Below are 16,105 nucleotides of genomic sequence, written 5' to 3'. Positions count from 1 at the left end.
TTTACCTGACTATTCCTATATATGTGATTGCTCTCTTCGCAATAACTGAGGCTCTACTCTTAGGGTTGTACACGTTAGCGCATCAAAGAGTAATGTTAGCCTCCTATTTTCTCTCAAAAATCTTAAGTTTTATGAGCTGCCATGACTTATGCAGCTAATAATGTTATTATTCCTATAATATGAAGTTATTACTCTTCAGTACTGTATACGAATTAAAATGCGTAAACAGCTATACGTATACATTTGTATATGAAACAGCGATATCTTATAGAATATTTATATTCCTTTAAGAAAGCCGAGTATTCTTAATGGTTCTCTTATTATTTGATCACACCACACCATTTTTAAAATTTGTTATCATCATATGATGTGGATGATTCTAAAATAACCCTATCTCTTATTGTTTTTTGGTTGGTGAGTTTTAGTAGAAATGTAAAATTTATCATTTTAACCGTTAGTTTTGTTTATCCTTTAATAAGTGTGATTTAAATACAAATTTTCTACATTCATATATATGTTTCACTTGTGTTTTTAGGTAAAATTTGAGGGGCATTTAGTAAGCAATGAATTAAAGTCAATAGAAATACAAAGATGCACTACATAAATAAAACAAATATTGTTATTCTTAATTTTTCATTTGAAGTATCGAACTACAATAGATGAATCTATGACTACAAAACTAACAGCTCGTATAGAACGAACACGCTAAAATGGCCGAACTAACTTAGAATTTTTATCATTGAATGTTAAAAGGAGAATAATTAGAGAATATAATTTATATTTAAAACGATAATATATTATTCAACAACGTTGCCTAAACTTTATCTTTGAGCTTTCAAATGATCTGTTGTTTTTAAAACGATTTTCTGGAACTTATATATATCACATATAAACTTCATTTATATAAAATATTTAATTACATTTTTTATTAAAATATAATAAAAATACATTTCCTTCATTTTTTAAATATTTTCAAACAAAACAAAATAAATAAAATAATCTAATAATATTTTTATTATTTATTCAAATAAAAAAAAAAAAATATATGTCTATTCGAATATCAAATATTTGCGACTTTACTACTACACATAAGAGTTTGTTGTTATCAAAATCATTGACTTAAACAATAAATTTTTTATCTATTATTAATATTTAGTTTTTTTGAATAAAATTTTTGTAGCCAAGAATAATTGTCAAAGATAGCGATTTGTGCAAGAAATGCAATTGTCTATTCGATGTTGAACCTAAGGAACTCGATTGCAGTGGAAAAAATTTGACAGACTGGATTACAACGGATGAATGGAACATACTTCAAAAGGGAGATGTTACTTTTGAAACATTAAATTTTAAGAATAACAGCTTAAAAACTATACCAGTTTTACCAATGTATCCTGTTAAGTATCTTTATTTGTCTGATAATCAAATTGACAATATAACAATTGGTGCTTTTCAATATCTGAACGTATTGCATACATTAGACTTGTCACATAATAAAATAACTGCGAAAGTACTTGTACCAGATGTATTCAGAGGACAATACGATCCAAAAGCTTACTTACCACTTAACAATTTGAAGGAACTTAATTTGGGATATAATGATTTGCATAGCTTAGATGCAGATCTCTTTGAACACGCACCAGCACTAGAGACACTAATATTGTGTCAGAATAGTTTTCAAGTTATCGATAAATTGAGTGAAACGGCCATTTCTGGACTATTCCATATGAAGGTATACTAATGTTTTTTATAATTATGAAATAATTTTAAAATATTGTATCTTATATAATAGACATTAGACTTGTCTTACATGGAATTAGAGGAATTGCCACAGAGTTTTTTAAATGGACCAAGAGAACTGGAAACGCTTATTTTATCAGGAAATGAGTTTGATGAATTACCAGAAACTTTAAAATTAGCAAAGAATTTAAGACAATTGGTTCTAGATGATAATCTTTTTGAAGAATTCAATGGAGAAGAGTAGGCATTAAAATAATTATTATTATAAAGTGTTACATATTATATATATAATACCATGTGTTGTTATTATATAAAATATATACATAAAATATAACTTTTTTAAAAATTGCATTTTTTAGTATCGCCAAGTACGGTCTCTCTCTCTCTCTCTCAATACTATTAAAACTAATTCACTTTCTAAGTATTAATTTTATTTGAGATATTACAAGTTTAGACCGATGTTTTGCTTTTACGAGATGGTAAAAAATAAGGTTGTTCTATAAGCAGATATATGTGACCTTACTAAAAAATACTAATTTATAAAATTTATTTTTTCATCACATAAACCAACACATTTCAAAATATTGATTATCTTATAATAAACATTATCGTGTTGACGTATTTATTACAGAATTTTCCCCCTTTTACCTAACTTGCGCTACTTGAGTATATCATACATGCCAGAATTAAAAAGAATTGGCAAGAATGCGTTCAGCGATCTACAAAGTGAGTTGTTCTTGTATTTGCAATAAATTTGAATATCAGTAAAAGACAATAATTTTTATTTTTTAGATCTTACCACTCTGATTGCTTCCAGTAACCCAAAGCTGTCCTATATCGATGAGAAAGCTTTTTCGAAAAACACTACTAATCCATTGATACTATCGTATCCACCAATGCATGAGGTAAGCAAAATAATATATATATTTTGAAAAGAATAACCACTTTAATATTAACTTTTAATTTTAGTTATATTTGCATAATAATAATCTCACGATATTGCCAAGAGAACTCTTTGAACGTTGGGATAATATTCAAATGCTTGACTTGAGATTTAATCCATGGGTATGTGATTGCTCTAATAAGTGGTTGGTTGAATCTATTATAGTACAAGTTAATGCCACTACTCCAAATTTGGTCACAAATGTGGAATGCAATTCGCCAGCAGACTTGAAATCCGTACCAATAATTGACTACGAACCCAAATCTAGCTGTTATAAGGGTAAAAATGAGGGTACTAGTGGAAGCAGTCTTGTTTTGATTGGCTTACTAGTGGGTATACTCATAAGTATACCCATCGCCATTGGTGGTTTCGCTTTATACAGACGTGGTTACTTCAACTGGCTAAGAAGAGGAAACTCACGTAATGATAATCGTAATATGTATGATCGTGCTAATTTTTCAGATGATTTTCATATATAATTGCAAAGAGAAAATTATCTTTAAAATTTATACGTTGTTATTTATGTATGTGTCATGTTGTGTATCAAAATGTGAACAATAAATTATTTTTTTTAACTTTTTAATTTAAATAATGTCTTTTTAATTATATAAAAAAAATATGTAATAAAATATATTATATTATTATAATATTGTGATAATATATATAGTTGTAATAATAATAATAACCAATTTGAACAAAAAAATTAAATTATATATTGTAGTTCATTAATAAATATGAATGCTCTTAATTTGAACACTTGTGTGATTCTTCTATTTGTACTGAAGTTCTTGAATAAAGCGAATCAATTTTTAGATATTCTTTTGTTCAATCCCCAATACAAAAAATAATTAATAAAACCTTTTACTGAAAAATCTAGAATATACTATCATTAAAAAGATAGATCAAGAAACAAATGAAGAGGACTGATTGACTTATGCATTTCAAAAGAATATGTAGAATAATATTTCTTTGACTGCATTACAAACATTTACATAAATGTAATGATTTTTATTGCATTATTTTAATATTGTAATAGTATTGTCGTATTGTAAGAGTATTATGTTAATACTCTTTATCTTACAGGTAATAGGTAGAGTTTGTGTTTGTATATAAAGTGTATTTGCATATATGGTATATATATAATAGTGAAAACGGACTACAGGTCTTAGTTTGCTTTTGCTCAAACCATCTATAAGTTTTTTCTTGAATACTTTTTTGAATTTTTATTTCTAGTTAATACAATCAATGTATAACAATGTATAAGCTTTGAGTCTAATAAACCTCCAACATTCTTCACATAATCAAACCAATTAATATTATTATTATTGTCAAAAAGAAGGGATTGTGCACTGCGACCTAATAGATCTATTGTGCGCCTTAATCGAGTTAGAGTATTTCTCCAAGTCCGATTTCTTTCATAAAAGACAGTACGGAGCCTATCTTTCCTAGTCTTGAATCTTAATGATCTATGAAATACTCTCCTAAGTGTTTCTTTCGCTTGTGCATCAGTGCCTGGCACTCCCCATTTTCTCTCTCTTCTCTACAGTAATTGCAGTCTGAGTTGAATTGAATTCCTAACTTCGATAGGTGATTATTCAATCTATAGTGACAGGTTAATAATCCCGTAATAATTCTTAGGTTGTTTTTTGGTTGTGCTATGCAATCTTTGAAGTATTTTAGGTTGTAAGTCCCTAGCACTAGGAACACTAGGGAATACTAGGATCCCCCCAATTAATATTATAAAAATAACTTATGCCTCTTACAGTTTTGAGTCAATATAACTACTATTGACGCTGAAATTCTGCAAAGGTAACAAACACAACCTAATATCTGTGGGTCAGACTCCGTTCTTGAGGACTAGTTGTGTTTCGTATTGAAGATCTTGAGGTCAAGCAAAAAATATAAAAAAAAGATAAAAACGCACACCAATGGTCTACCTGTAAGTCATGTGGACAGAAATTGGCTTGCATAAATATTAAAGAGAATTCAAGTCTATTTAAAGTAAATTATTTCAAAATTTCAGTAAGGCAGCAGATTTATATTAGAGAAATTATATTTATTTGTTTGAAAAAGATGGACATGACATCACGGAATGCTCTGTATTAAATTGGCATAATTGCGAGTGATAAGTGATTAGTCCTAGAAATTAAATAAGATGAGTGGAGTAATACGTATTAAAAATTAATAGAATTGTTTTTCAAGTCAAAAAGTCTATTCAAAAAAGTTTTCACTCATAATTCAACCCTATCTACCTATATCATATGGAGCACATACCAACACCTTAGTCATGTATTTAAATGATGTCTAATCTATTTTTCTTTTTTAATGGATTTAGTAAAAATATTTAATTTCGTACATATTTAAGAATACTTTACTTTCAATACTTCACAATTCAACACTCTCTCAATGAAACAGTAATATTTATCTTCTTCTTAAGCTTCTGTTGTATATAATCAAATGCATCATTTAATTTTAAAATCTTTGGAATTGATTATAGATTATAATTTTAGCCATACAACAAAAGATTCTCGTACAATATTTGCTTTTTGCAACCTTAAGATCTATTTTGCACATACTGGTTTTTTTATGTCTGATTACCTCAATTAACCGTAGTATAATTCCTACTTTAAAGAGTCTAAGCACCCTAATCTGTATCACTTCTGTTAGTAATATTCGCTTTCTTTTGTGCATTAATGCAGGACAATTTAGACGTATATGCATTGGCGACTCTTCTTCGAAGAGTGTGTAATCTACTACTAGCATTAGAATGTATCCCTAGTTTCGCTAAGTGACCACTGCCGTTTCAATAAATCATAATTATTACTACATTTTCGATAGTATTAAAAATTTGTAGTTAATCTACATTTCATAATTAAACCACGTTTTTCATTACTTAAAAATACTTTTTATTAGTTATTTAGTTATTAATAATGCTAGAATGAATCTTTAGCAATTAATTTCAAGAACATGGATGTTGTCAAAAAGCTGTTATGTGGGGCTATAACAAACTTTATGAACATTGACGAACAGTAATAAAATGTTATATATATCAATTAATCATAATCAATGAAATTCCACAATATTGTTACACCATTCTAATAATCAGAACTGCCTAAGCATATGCATCTTGCTTTCATAACTTTACTGCAAATTTTTTACATATATTAAGGGAAGGCTAATACCCATAGAGTATTATTACAAAATATCACTTCAGGCACACTTTTAGGGGAGGGTTGCCATCCCATATGCTCCTCTTGCCAATGCCCATATTTTAGAATACAAACTACCTTAGCAAAAACCATAACCCTTCGGTAGTTATTTTGTTCTAATTAAAACTAATTTTTCTAACAGCACTGTTCAGAAACATTTTTGTTATCCTTTTATATCCTTTGAATTTCTGTTTTAATATTTAAATCATAACTAAAACTGAAACAAGAAAATTGAGGAATAAATTTTTTTTTCATTAATACTGGTACAAAATAACAATCTAGAAAATAAGTGAGGCGGATGACAAGACTATAGTTCCGCTCTCTTCACATACACGTTGAAATGATTTTAGGTTGAAGGTGACCTATTTCGACTTTTTTAATGTAAAAATGTTGTAAATATTTTGGTTTAAATTTTGATTAAATGAACATCTCGTGTGACCGAACTAAATAGGTAAAAATTAATCTCTTTTACCACAGAACACATGCTGCCTCATGCGTAACTCAGGCGAAATGATTTATTGCAGAACAAAATTGTGTGTCAGAAATATGAATATGAATTTTATATACTTGTTCCCTATTCCACTCCCATCCGGTTTGTGTATGTCATTGTGGAATTTATATGTAACAACACATTTTGACATAAACATTTATATTACAATGGAAGTATATAAAAACAAGAGTGAGTGATTCTGGTTCTTCATCCTTTAGAATGCGTAGCTTTAAAGCAAAACTTCTACATTTCAATCAAAATTCAGTTCCTATACTGTTTCCTGTAGATAAGCTCGTTCCTTAGCTAAAGTCCCAATGACATTTAACACCTGCTTTTAATTGATTTGATTTGTTTGCTACTAAATTGCATTAATAATATAAACTCAAATCTGAAAGTTAAATTCAAAACACAAACAGTTGGGGGCAACCATCCTTTTCAAAAATAATCAAGATTTTCCAGAGTACTGTGCTTTGCGGAAGCATTTAATGTGCTGTAGAATTTTACACAAGGAGCACAAATTCACTTTATTAAGGTGAATACGTAAATATATACAAAAATTTATTTATATATAAACATATTGAAATTACTTTCTCAACTGCATCACAAACCGTTTATTTGCTGGACTTTAATTTGTTGAAAGTTAACTCCGATATTCAAATTTCAAAAAGTCTTTTTTCTTGTTAATATGATTATGAAATGTATCTAATGTATCTATACAAAGTCAGTTTGGTACTGTTTATATATTCAATATATGGAACTTTAGTAATTTAATAAATTTTTTATACACAAAGTAATATTAGTTTTTTATATTCTCAATTGTCCTTGATTTTATATTACGAACCTATCCCAATCTATTTCTGCTTTTATTTAACCACATTCCGAATTGTGCTTAAGTTAATAAAAAAAATTATCACACAAAAAAATCTTACAAATGTTTGTGAATGCTTTCATAAATATGACTACTTTAAGGATATATAAAGGATGTGATTTCATGTTTTCCTTTTTTTATTAATGGAATATATATTTGACTCGAAATTATTGTTATCAGCAAAATTTATAGCAAGAAATTGAGGTAAATGGCAAACTCCTTACATTTTAATCAAGTTTTGCATTTGTTTATAAAACTACACTGACAAAAAATTCTTAATCCTTAAGAAGATTTATGCTAAATATGCGCTGATTTGCTCAATAACTTGTACGATTTTATTATACCACTGTCATAGAAGTCCTCGTCCGTATTGGCAAATTATTGAACCAGTTGATTTTTATAAGCCTCTCTTGAAGTGAATTTTTAACCAGAAAAATTATTCGCCATGAACAGAAACACATGGTAATCACTTGATGCCAGGTCTGGACTATAATGTGAATGCATAAGAAGTTCCCAACCAAGCTTCCAAAGAGAGTCATTATCGATGTAAATTATCGATATCGTAAATGATCCACATTTCATCACCAGACACCAACCGCTTTAGAAATGGGTGGAATTTGTTGCGATTCAATAGCGATTCGCAGGTGAAAATTCGGTCGATGAGGTTTTTTGTGTTAATTCATGTGACACTCATACACCGAGCTTCTTTATCCATCCAGTCTTATTCACATGGTTCCAAATAGTTTTTGTGCAATGTTTTGCTTTTGGTCAAAAAGTAAACAGTGTTTTACTGTTCAGGTATCGGACTCGACAATTTCCATAATGTTATCGACATTTTCGATAAATGGCCTTTTAGTGCGTGGTGCGTAGTGCATCTTTGACTTCAAAATTACTGGAAACTAAAGTAGCGCATGATTGGCTGTTATAGTATCAGAATCAGAATCATAAACACTTTTCACATTTTTAACCACCACTTTTGCGGTTTAACGTTTTCGTCCTTATCAAACGCGCGCTCAAACAAAACAGAGTCAACCAATTATCTAACTGTCAGAAGTGTTTTTTAGAATGGAATCCGATCTTTCTGACACAATCTAGCTTAACCCGATCGGACTTGTATAACGCGGATTACAGATAACTAAAGTTATCTATTGGGAAAATAATATTATTTTGTTTTACTACGACAATATAAACTTAAACAAAATAGCTAGATTAACTATCTTACTAAACTAGTTTGTCTCTTTGTTTATAATGATAAGAAGTTCAATGAAACGCGTTTAGATGTTTTTGTCTAAGCATGCAGGACAGGGTCTTGAACATCAACAAATTTTCGAGGCTTGTTGTATGTGTACTGTAAAATTACTTTAGAAAAGCACTTTATAGAATCTTCACTATTATTCTGAAATGCATTCTGGTATGAAAACCTCTATTGCAAGCAAATAAATAAACAATAAACAATTGAAATAAGAATACAATATTATATCGAAGACAATCTTATATATATGTGAAATGACTTGTTGATATCTCATTACAATTGGATGATTAGTACTTATTTGGATGTTGTACTTTAGATATTAGTGTACCTGACTAATTATATATTACTGTTCCTACCTATAATATGAAATATGTAAAAAAGTTTTGGGTCCAATGTAGAAAATTATTTCATTGTTTCTATTATTGAACATAAACTCCTTTTAACTCATACTGATATATACCATATACTGAACCACTTTGCATTGTACGCTTAGTAAGGATAGTACGTTAGGTTAGGTTAGGTTACTGGGGCTGTCCGAAGACTCACTTATACCATGAGGTTCATTGCAATATCCTAAAGAATTTGACATCTGTCCCTATAACCATTTGGTACTGGCCACAACGCCATTGATACGAGCTATAGTGAGGATAGTAAGGATATATATATTTAAAAGGGAGACTTTTAAACTATCTTAAAAATACAAATAATTCCAAAAAATAGCACATTTTTTTAAGTGTAACAAAGTATTTGGGTTGTCTTTTTATAATGGCTCTTGTACATTTATTCAACTGTTGTGCAAAAAGGACTTCATAAAGCACAAAATGGCTGAGGTCTTACTATTACTAACCAAATAAAAGTGCTACAAAACGAAATATAACGCATAAAAATGTGAATATAAAAGCATGTGTCATTTGGTACATGTACTCGTAAAAAGGATACAAAACGCAATTAAATAGTTCAAAGGTAGTTACGGTTGAGCAATGAAAAAAGGAAACTATGAAAAATAGAAAACAAAAAAAAAATTGTAGGTCTGAGCAAAAATAAAGCATGAAGTCCACAAAAAAATATGTTATGAATCGTGTTATATAAGAAGGATGTCAACAGCAAACAGCAGCTGTTTGCTTTGTGCACATAAATTGTTTTATAAATTGAAAAATTTTATGTATTGTTTACATATCTCATGATATTGCTGACATTTACAATAGAATATTTGTATATATAATTCAATAAATCGAGACAGAATTTGATTCGAGCTCGCGCTGACATGGTGAAGGTGAAGGAACATAATGCAAGAAATCTTTAGAAATATTGGGGTGCAGTTGAATCCTTAAACAAAGTTTTTGGAAAATGAATTAAAGAGTCGTGTGGGTTTAGAGAAAAATTCTTATAAATAGAAATAAATAGAAATATGTTTTTTGTTATATATAAGCAAAAGCTATATATTAATAACTACATATAAAATTTATATTATATTAATTTATATTATAAATAAAATGTGGTAGAAGACTTTATCAGCATGTTGCCTTATTGTTGTGGACTAGTTATATTCTTGTGCTGATGTCATCGAGAACTTAAAAAAATAAATTAAAATAATTTTAACTTAAAATAGCTAAATAAATAAATAATAATTAATTATGCTTTAATTAATTTTTTTTGTTGAATGTTACACTCCTTATGGTGAAAAGAAAACTAGAAGGGTTCCAACAGTAATGAGGAAGCAATAATAAAAATTTGACTTCATTACTATTCGAACCTTTCTAATAATTAGTTGCATTTGTCCCATTACAAAAAACATATTTTAAATAAAATAGGAGGAAATGATGAGAAATTTCCTAACTTTTATTCAAGTGAATTCTTTGAGTGATCATGTAGTAGTTTCACTTACCGCCAATTAACCATCATAAGTGATATTTGGAAATATTTATTGGTTTAATTGTATGTATATAATTTTTTGTCTGGAAGTATCAGGAACTAACTCCTCTTAAATTAAAACCGTCGACTCGGTCGTAAAAACACAATGTAAAAGTACACGTAATTTACAAACCTTGCACTTATGGCATTATTAATAAAAAAGTAATCCATAAGCCATAGCTTTATAAATTCACTCATTATAAATTCAATCATCACAAATTATTGTTAGTTTACTTTTTAATTTCCATTTCATTATTTAAAAAAAATGTTTATGTATTTTACTCTTAATCGCTAAATATCCAATTTATTTAATTGACACAAAATCTAATTTAAACACATACTTCGTATTGTAGTTAAATGTTTGGTAGCTATTTTGTATGGATACTATATGCCACATTTAATCAACTATATTTGTTTAACGTATACATCGGGAAGAATTTTGTAACGATCTACCTGTATAGTATGATATGTTTAAGTCAAACACGGAAAGACTAATTCGGATATGTAAAGATACCCAGACTGATATAGCTAAATAGATTTTTATTGTCTGGTTCGAATTAAATGCTCGAGTTTTCCTCCATTGTTTCCTAAACCAGTTGGAAGACGATATTATTGTATAATTTTGTTTTGAGATTTTGTTTATTTTATAACATAGATATACATATGGTGGCTATTGTTTTAGTGGGAATGAAAGTTACGTCATTTAAATTATACTGTGATTTGATGTAGTACAATATATTTAATTTTCAATTATTTACTTAGCATCATTTTAAGTTAAGCTTTTTTTTTTTAGGTAAAGTCTTCAGAACATTTAGTTCTAATATTATTTAAAACAAATGCACATATAGTTAATATTTATAGTAGCTGCCAAATATAAATATGTAGTTACACACAGTAATAAATAATGAAGGTGACGATATTCTCGTAACATCTAAAATAAATATTGTATGAATGATTTTTAACTTTCTCCGTGCTTATCATTTTAATGTGTTAAATAAACGACCTAAGCCTGCCGAAAATAAAAAAATCGTACTGATATCTAAATTTGTCGAATTAACTGTTAATTATTCTACATATGACAATCTAACTTAAGAAACCGCATCTTCTTCCTAAGGATCTTCAATTATTGTTTATCTATTTGTAAAAATTAAAGTATTACGTGACTTAAAATTTTTTTTCAAATAACTGTAGAATAATATCTTACTTGATATGTTTAGCACTTTCGGTTGCTAGTGGGAAACCATTTTTATTTATAGCATAATTGACGTTACTCATACGCACTGATGTGCTGCTTACTAAGCAAACTTCTACACACGCTGAGCAACACAAGTTATTAATGTATTTCATTCCAAAGGTGTTTAATTCAGTTTTTGGTGTTTGGTTAATGATTCGCTTTTGATGAACTCATCTGACTCGTTAAAAACGGACAAATCAGAACAAAATATTTTGGTTTCATGTGCTATTTAGTCTAAGGGAACTGTCAAAAGTTTCCGTAATTAATGGCGTTCATCATTTTCTTTTTATTTCCCATTTCTCTATTTAATGTAATAAATGCTGAAGTTAATTAGTAAAGTTAGGGTTTTATATTATTTTATTCGTCTTTACGAGCTAAGATTTTGTTGTTGTGGTGATTAATATTAGGAATGTTTTCCTAGAACTGCTTGAGCAAAAATAAATTCTTTATAGTGGAATATTATTTTCTTTTGCTTGAAGACACACACATTCTCAAATACAATAATTGTCTTCAGATATGTGAACAAAAACTGGAAGCAATTCATATTTTATGTTTATTTTGACTGCACTATGGCTAAGCTGCAAATAGTGTGTTCCTCTTATGTCCATAGGTAAGTTTTTAGGTATGCATAAAGAAATTTAATTTTCTTAGCTGTAAAAATTATCGGCACCCCTTTACAATAAATGTTTTCCTTAAAGCGCCTTCTCCTCCAATTATAGCAATAAAGAAAAAAAATGAAAATTTATTGTTTAATCACTATAACAAAAATTAATACTGAGTTTAACAAATAGTTGTATATTTTCATATATTATAATTAAATTATATTCACTTCTACGGATATTGCATATATTTATCAATGGACTTACGAAATTCATTGAGTGGAAGAAAAATTAGTAATTCATAAAAATTTAAAATAAGTGATTTAACAAATTAACAAATGCTTTTTTCCTGCACAATTTTGCAATAAATTGTTTTTCACGAAATTTTAATAATGTCATTTTAAAAGATTTTTTAATGAAACGAATGGGCGTTAGATTTTAGTTTTGATACTGTTTATGTAATATGTATGAGATCAATATGTTTTAATTAAGCGTAAGTGTGTTTAATATCTCATTACTTAGATATAATCTTACAACAGGATCTTGGAATACAAGACATATTGTTAAAAGCAGATCTCATAACTCATCTATACTACTAGCCCTTAGATTAAATGAATCGATATATTTTTTATATATGGCTTAATTTTTATATATTATAGTACTATATGCATCTAGACTAAACGTTTAATTAGGTTTTATATTATAAATAATTCATTCCAAAATTTTTCCTAAATATAACCAAAAATTGCTTCTTTTATACTAAAAAGCGACTTCTATAAAATTTTCCATAATATTCTTAAATTAATAACTTATTACGCTGATCGGTATTATTTTTATTAAAATAAATATTATTTATAAACACTATACCTCCAAACTTTTTTCAGAGAACAGTATAAGTTCCCCACTGGTAATAAATAAATCAAGGGAGAAGCTTATGGCAAGTTAAGGTGATGTAAATCAGCAGTTACATTGCATTATATATATATTTGTAAACTATTAAAACTATGAGGAAATTGTGTGCGCTTTGAAGGAAAATGCAATAGGGGTTACGACATTGGTGGAAGTATCTTCTAACACAAGAAAATAAGTAATGGTGAATGATAATTAATTAAGAAGTTTAATAAACAATGGAGATAAAGTACGTTTGTCACCAGATTTGTATTTGTAATCAACGATGCATTCTTTTTTCATTAATCCATTAATTTGTTGGGTGCTAATTCCCAGGAAGATTCTCACGTTATCGCAATGTAAGCGAAAAGGGTCTTCTTTTTCATCTTCTTTATTAAAGGATTAAATCCAAAAGTTGAATTAGCTATATTTATGTAAAATTATGACATATCAAATTATTATGTTTCTGTAGAGTCAGACGTCCAATACTCATGCCATCTATGGTATTCGGCGGTCGACCGGATAATTGCAATCTTGGCCAGGCAATCTATTCTTTGAACATGAAAATTTCACTCCTTACGTGCCCGTCTACCCCATTTAATTATGTCCGGTACCTCGCAGATTCGCCTAATGTCTTCATTGCGCATTCGGTCCCGATAAGTAAAGCCAGCTATCGAGCGCAAAGTGTGCATTTCAGTTTTGGATATAGCATGGTCGGTGATTTTTATAATGTCTCAATGGCATACGCCGATATTGGTTTAACGCACGTTTTATATATTCTTTTCCTTTTAAACTTAGGTATTTATTTCGCCATGTAGTAACTCTAAGATAATCTGCTACGCAAGCCGTTTTTTTTCTTTGGGCAGTGATTTCATTACTTAGGACTTTTGTTGATGTTGTTTCAGTTCCAAGGTATTTAAATTCCATGACTTGCTCTATAGGAGTATCATACACTGCAAGTTTGCATGGAAGAGGCTGTCGCGAGATTGATAGGAACTTCGTTTGCGAGGTGGATATTTTTATATTATATTAGTCTGCTACGTTTTCAAACGCGTATAAGAGTCTTTGCAGGTCATCTTCATAGTCTGAAAGTAATACGGCATCGTCTGGATAACAAATTATTTTTATTTTATTTGTTAGTTTGTACCCTCTGGCCACACCTTTATCCTATGCAATATTCTCATTCATGATAACATTGAATCAAATAGGGCTTAAACTGTCATCTTGTCGTATTCCAAAAGCAACGGGCAGGTGGCTAGACATTCCGTTATTTGTTCTGACGGTTGTTGTATTATCGGTGTTGAGTTGTTATGGTAAATTGAGAGGGTTCTTATGTAAGTTTAACTTATGGAACACCCCTTCAATGAAATGAGCTAACATAAATAAAATAAATTAACACAAATATTACTTACACATTTTTTATGTTTAGAATAAAATGAAAAGTAGAATTATTAAAAGCTTGTATTAGTTACATTAATTTCATTGGCTACATAAGTTTAAATAAGACACATACCCTATATATTATAACTACAAATACAAATGTTTTCGGTACTGATATGCAGTAGCTTGATCAGACTTTTGAAATTAGTTTTAAGTTGAAAGATCTAATCGTATTGAGACGAATAGATAGTTGATATTCTATGATCTAAATATCAGTTAAAAGAATGGATTCATATTTATGTATACAGCTAAGTTGAAATTTGCGTAACACAGTTTATCGGAATGTGACACATCTTTAAATGAGACATAATTACTGGTTACCCGGTAGTAAATTCCGGGTTATGAGAACAACTGCATGAATAAAATGGCACACGATTTCTTTATTTCGCCTTACCCATAACTGAATAAGCTATACAAAAAAAATGTTTCCAAATGACTAGTCAAAAATATCATTAATAGTTATAAGGGCTTCAATATAGACTGTCCGTGACACTGCATCCATTGTTGGTCTATTGTATTTTTATTGTATTATAATATTGTAAACAATTATATTAAACATAAGATAACTCACATTCTGTATATAATTGCTTAAGGAGAAAACTATTAATTAGTCGTGATCGTCTATCGCGATCCATTACAGTTTCGAAATTAAGCAGATATTTCCATTGGGTAAGCTGACCGAATTGCAGTTAGTTTTAAGAAATGCTGTTGAAATCGTCATATGAACAAAAAGAAACCTGTTCTCTCAATATTCATCAGTTCTTATTCGGTATGTCTAACATCGGATATGTGTTTTGAAGGTATTGTTAGCTTCATTTAATCGAAATAGTAATCTGTTTTCAACATGTCTCTAAGTATAATTTTCTTCAGTTAGCAAATGAGCTATGAAACTTTTAAATTGGATTTAAACTTGTACTACTGTAATTTATTTCTCTACTCATCATCTATCCATCAAACTATCCAGTTCCTACAGCCATATTAATGTAACTTTTTTTGAAATTCCCCATTGACTAGGCTTTCGAGGTTTTTTCCCATTAAAAAAGTCATATTAATGGCACAGTTCTTGTGAGAGATATTATTCAAAATTGTTTATGATATTATATTACCTAAGATATTCTATGTGAACGTATGATTGAATTACAGATTTATATGCAGACCGATTCTTTCAAAAGGATATAACGCTGTTCATACTATCCATATTTTAGAAGACTACATTTAATTTAAGAAATTAAGTTTATTGAATATTAGAAGAAATTCTGTGATATCTAATTTGGACTCTTATGGTACATTACAGTGGTAAATAGCGGTGCAAATAGCGGTTGGCAGTGGTAAAAAGAATAATTCAAAAATTCTATGAGAATTAAGCAAATTGAGTAGATATAAATCGTAGACGATTAGAAAATATTATAAGTAAATAAATTAAATCACTTTCCTTTTAGATTGCAGCTTCGTTTGTAATTTTATTAATTACTTTCTAACAAACGCAGCTGCGTTATTATAATAAATTAATTTTCTCATTAAAGTTTGAAAATTA

The 16,105-nt window shown here is 28.9% G+C and overlaps 1 protein-coding gene across 1 annotated transcript in view; it reads left to right on the top strand.

Moving 5' to 3' along the window:
* Positions 1–3,255, top strand: part of LOC119677069 (leucine-rich repeat-containing protein 15-like) — a 9,506-nt gene extending 6,251 nt beyond the window's left edge. The window contains exons 2-6 of the mRNA XM_038088337.1: positions 1,181–1,729; positions 1,790–1,977; positions 2,369–2,463; positions 2,530–2,642; positions 2,707–3,255. Coding sequence (XP_037944265.1) covers positions 1,181–1,729; positions 1,790–1,977; positions 2,369–2,463; positions 2,530–2,642; positions 2,707–3,159 — 1,398 coding nt within the window. The 3' untranslated portion in view covers positions 3,160–3,255. The remainder of the gene's footprint in view (positions 1–1,180; positions 1,730–1,789; positions 1,978–2,368; positions 2,464–2,529; positions 2,643–2,706) is intronic.
* The last annotated feature ends 12,850 nt before the right edge of the window (positions 3,256–16,105 follow it).

The sequence above is a fragment of the Teleopsis dalmanni genome, chromosome 2 (genome assembly GCF_002237135.1).
Source record: "Teleopsis dalmanni isolate 2A chromosome 2, ASM223713v2, whole genome shotgun sequence".
NCBI lineage: Eukaryota > Metazoa > Arthropoda > Insecta > Diptera > Diopsidae > Teleopsis > Teleopsis dalmanni.
Note: the sequence above shows the minus strand (reverse complement) of the source record. Positions and strands in the feature narration are given on the sequence as shown.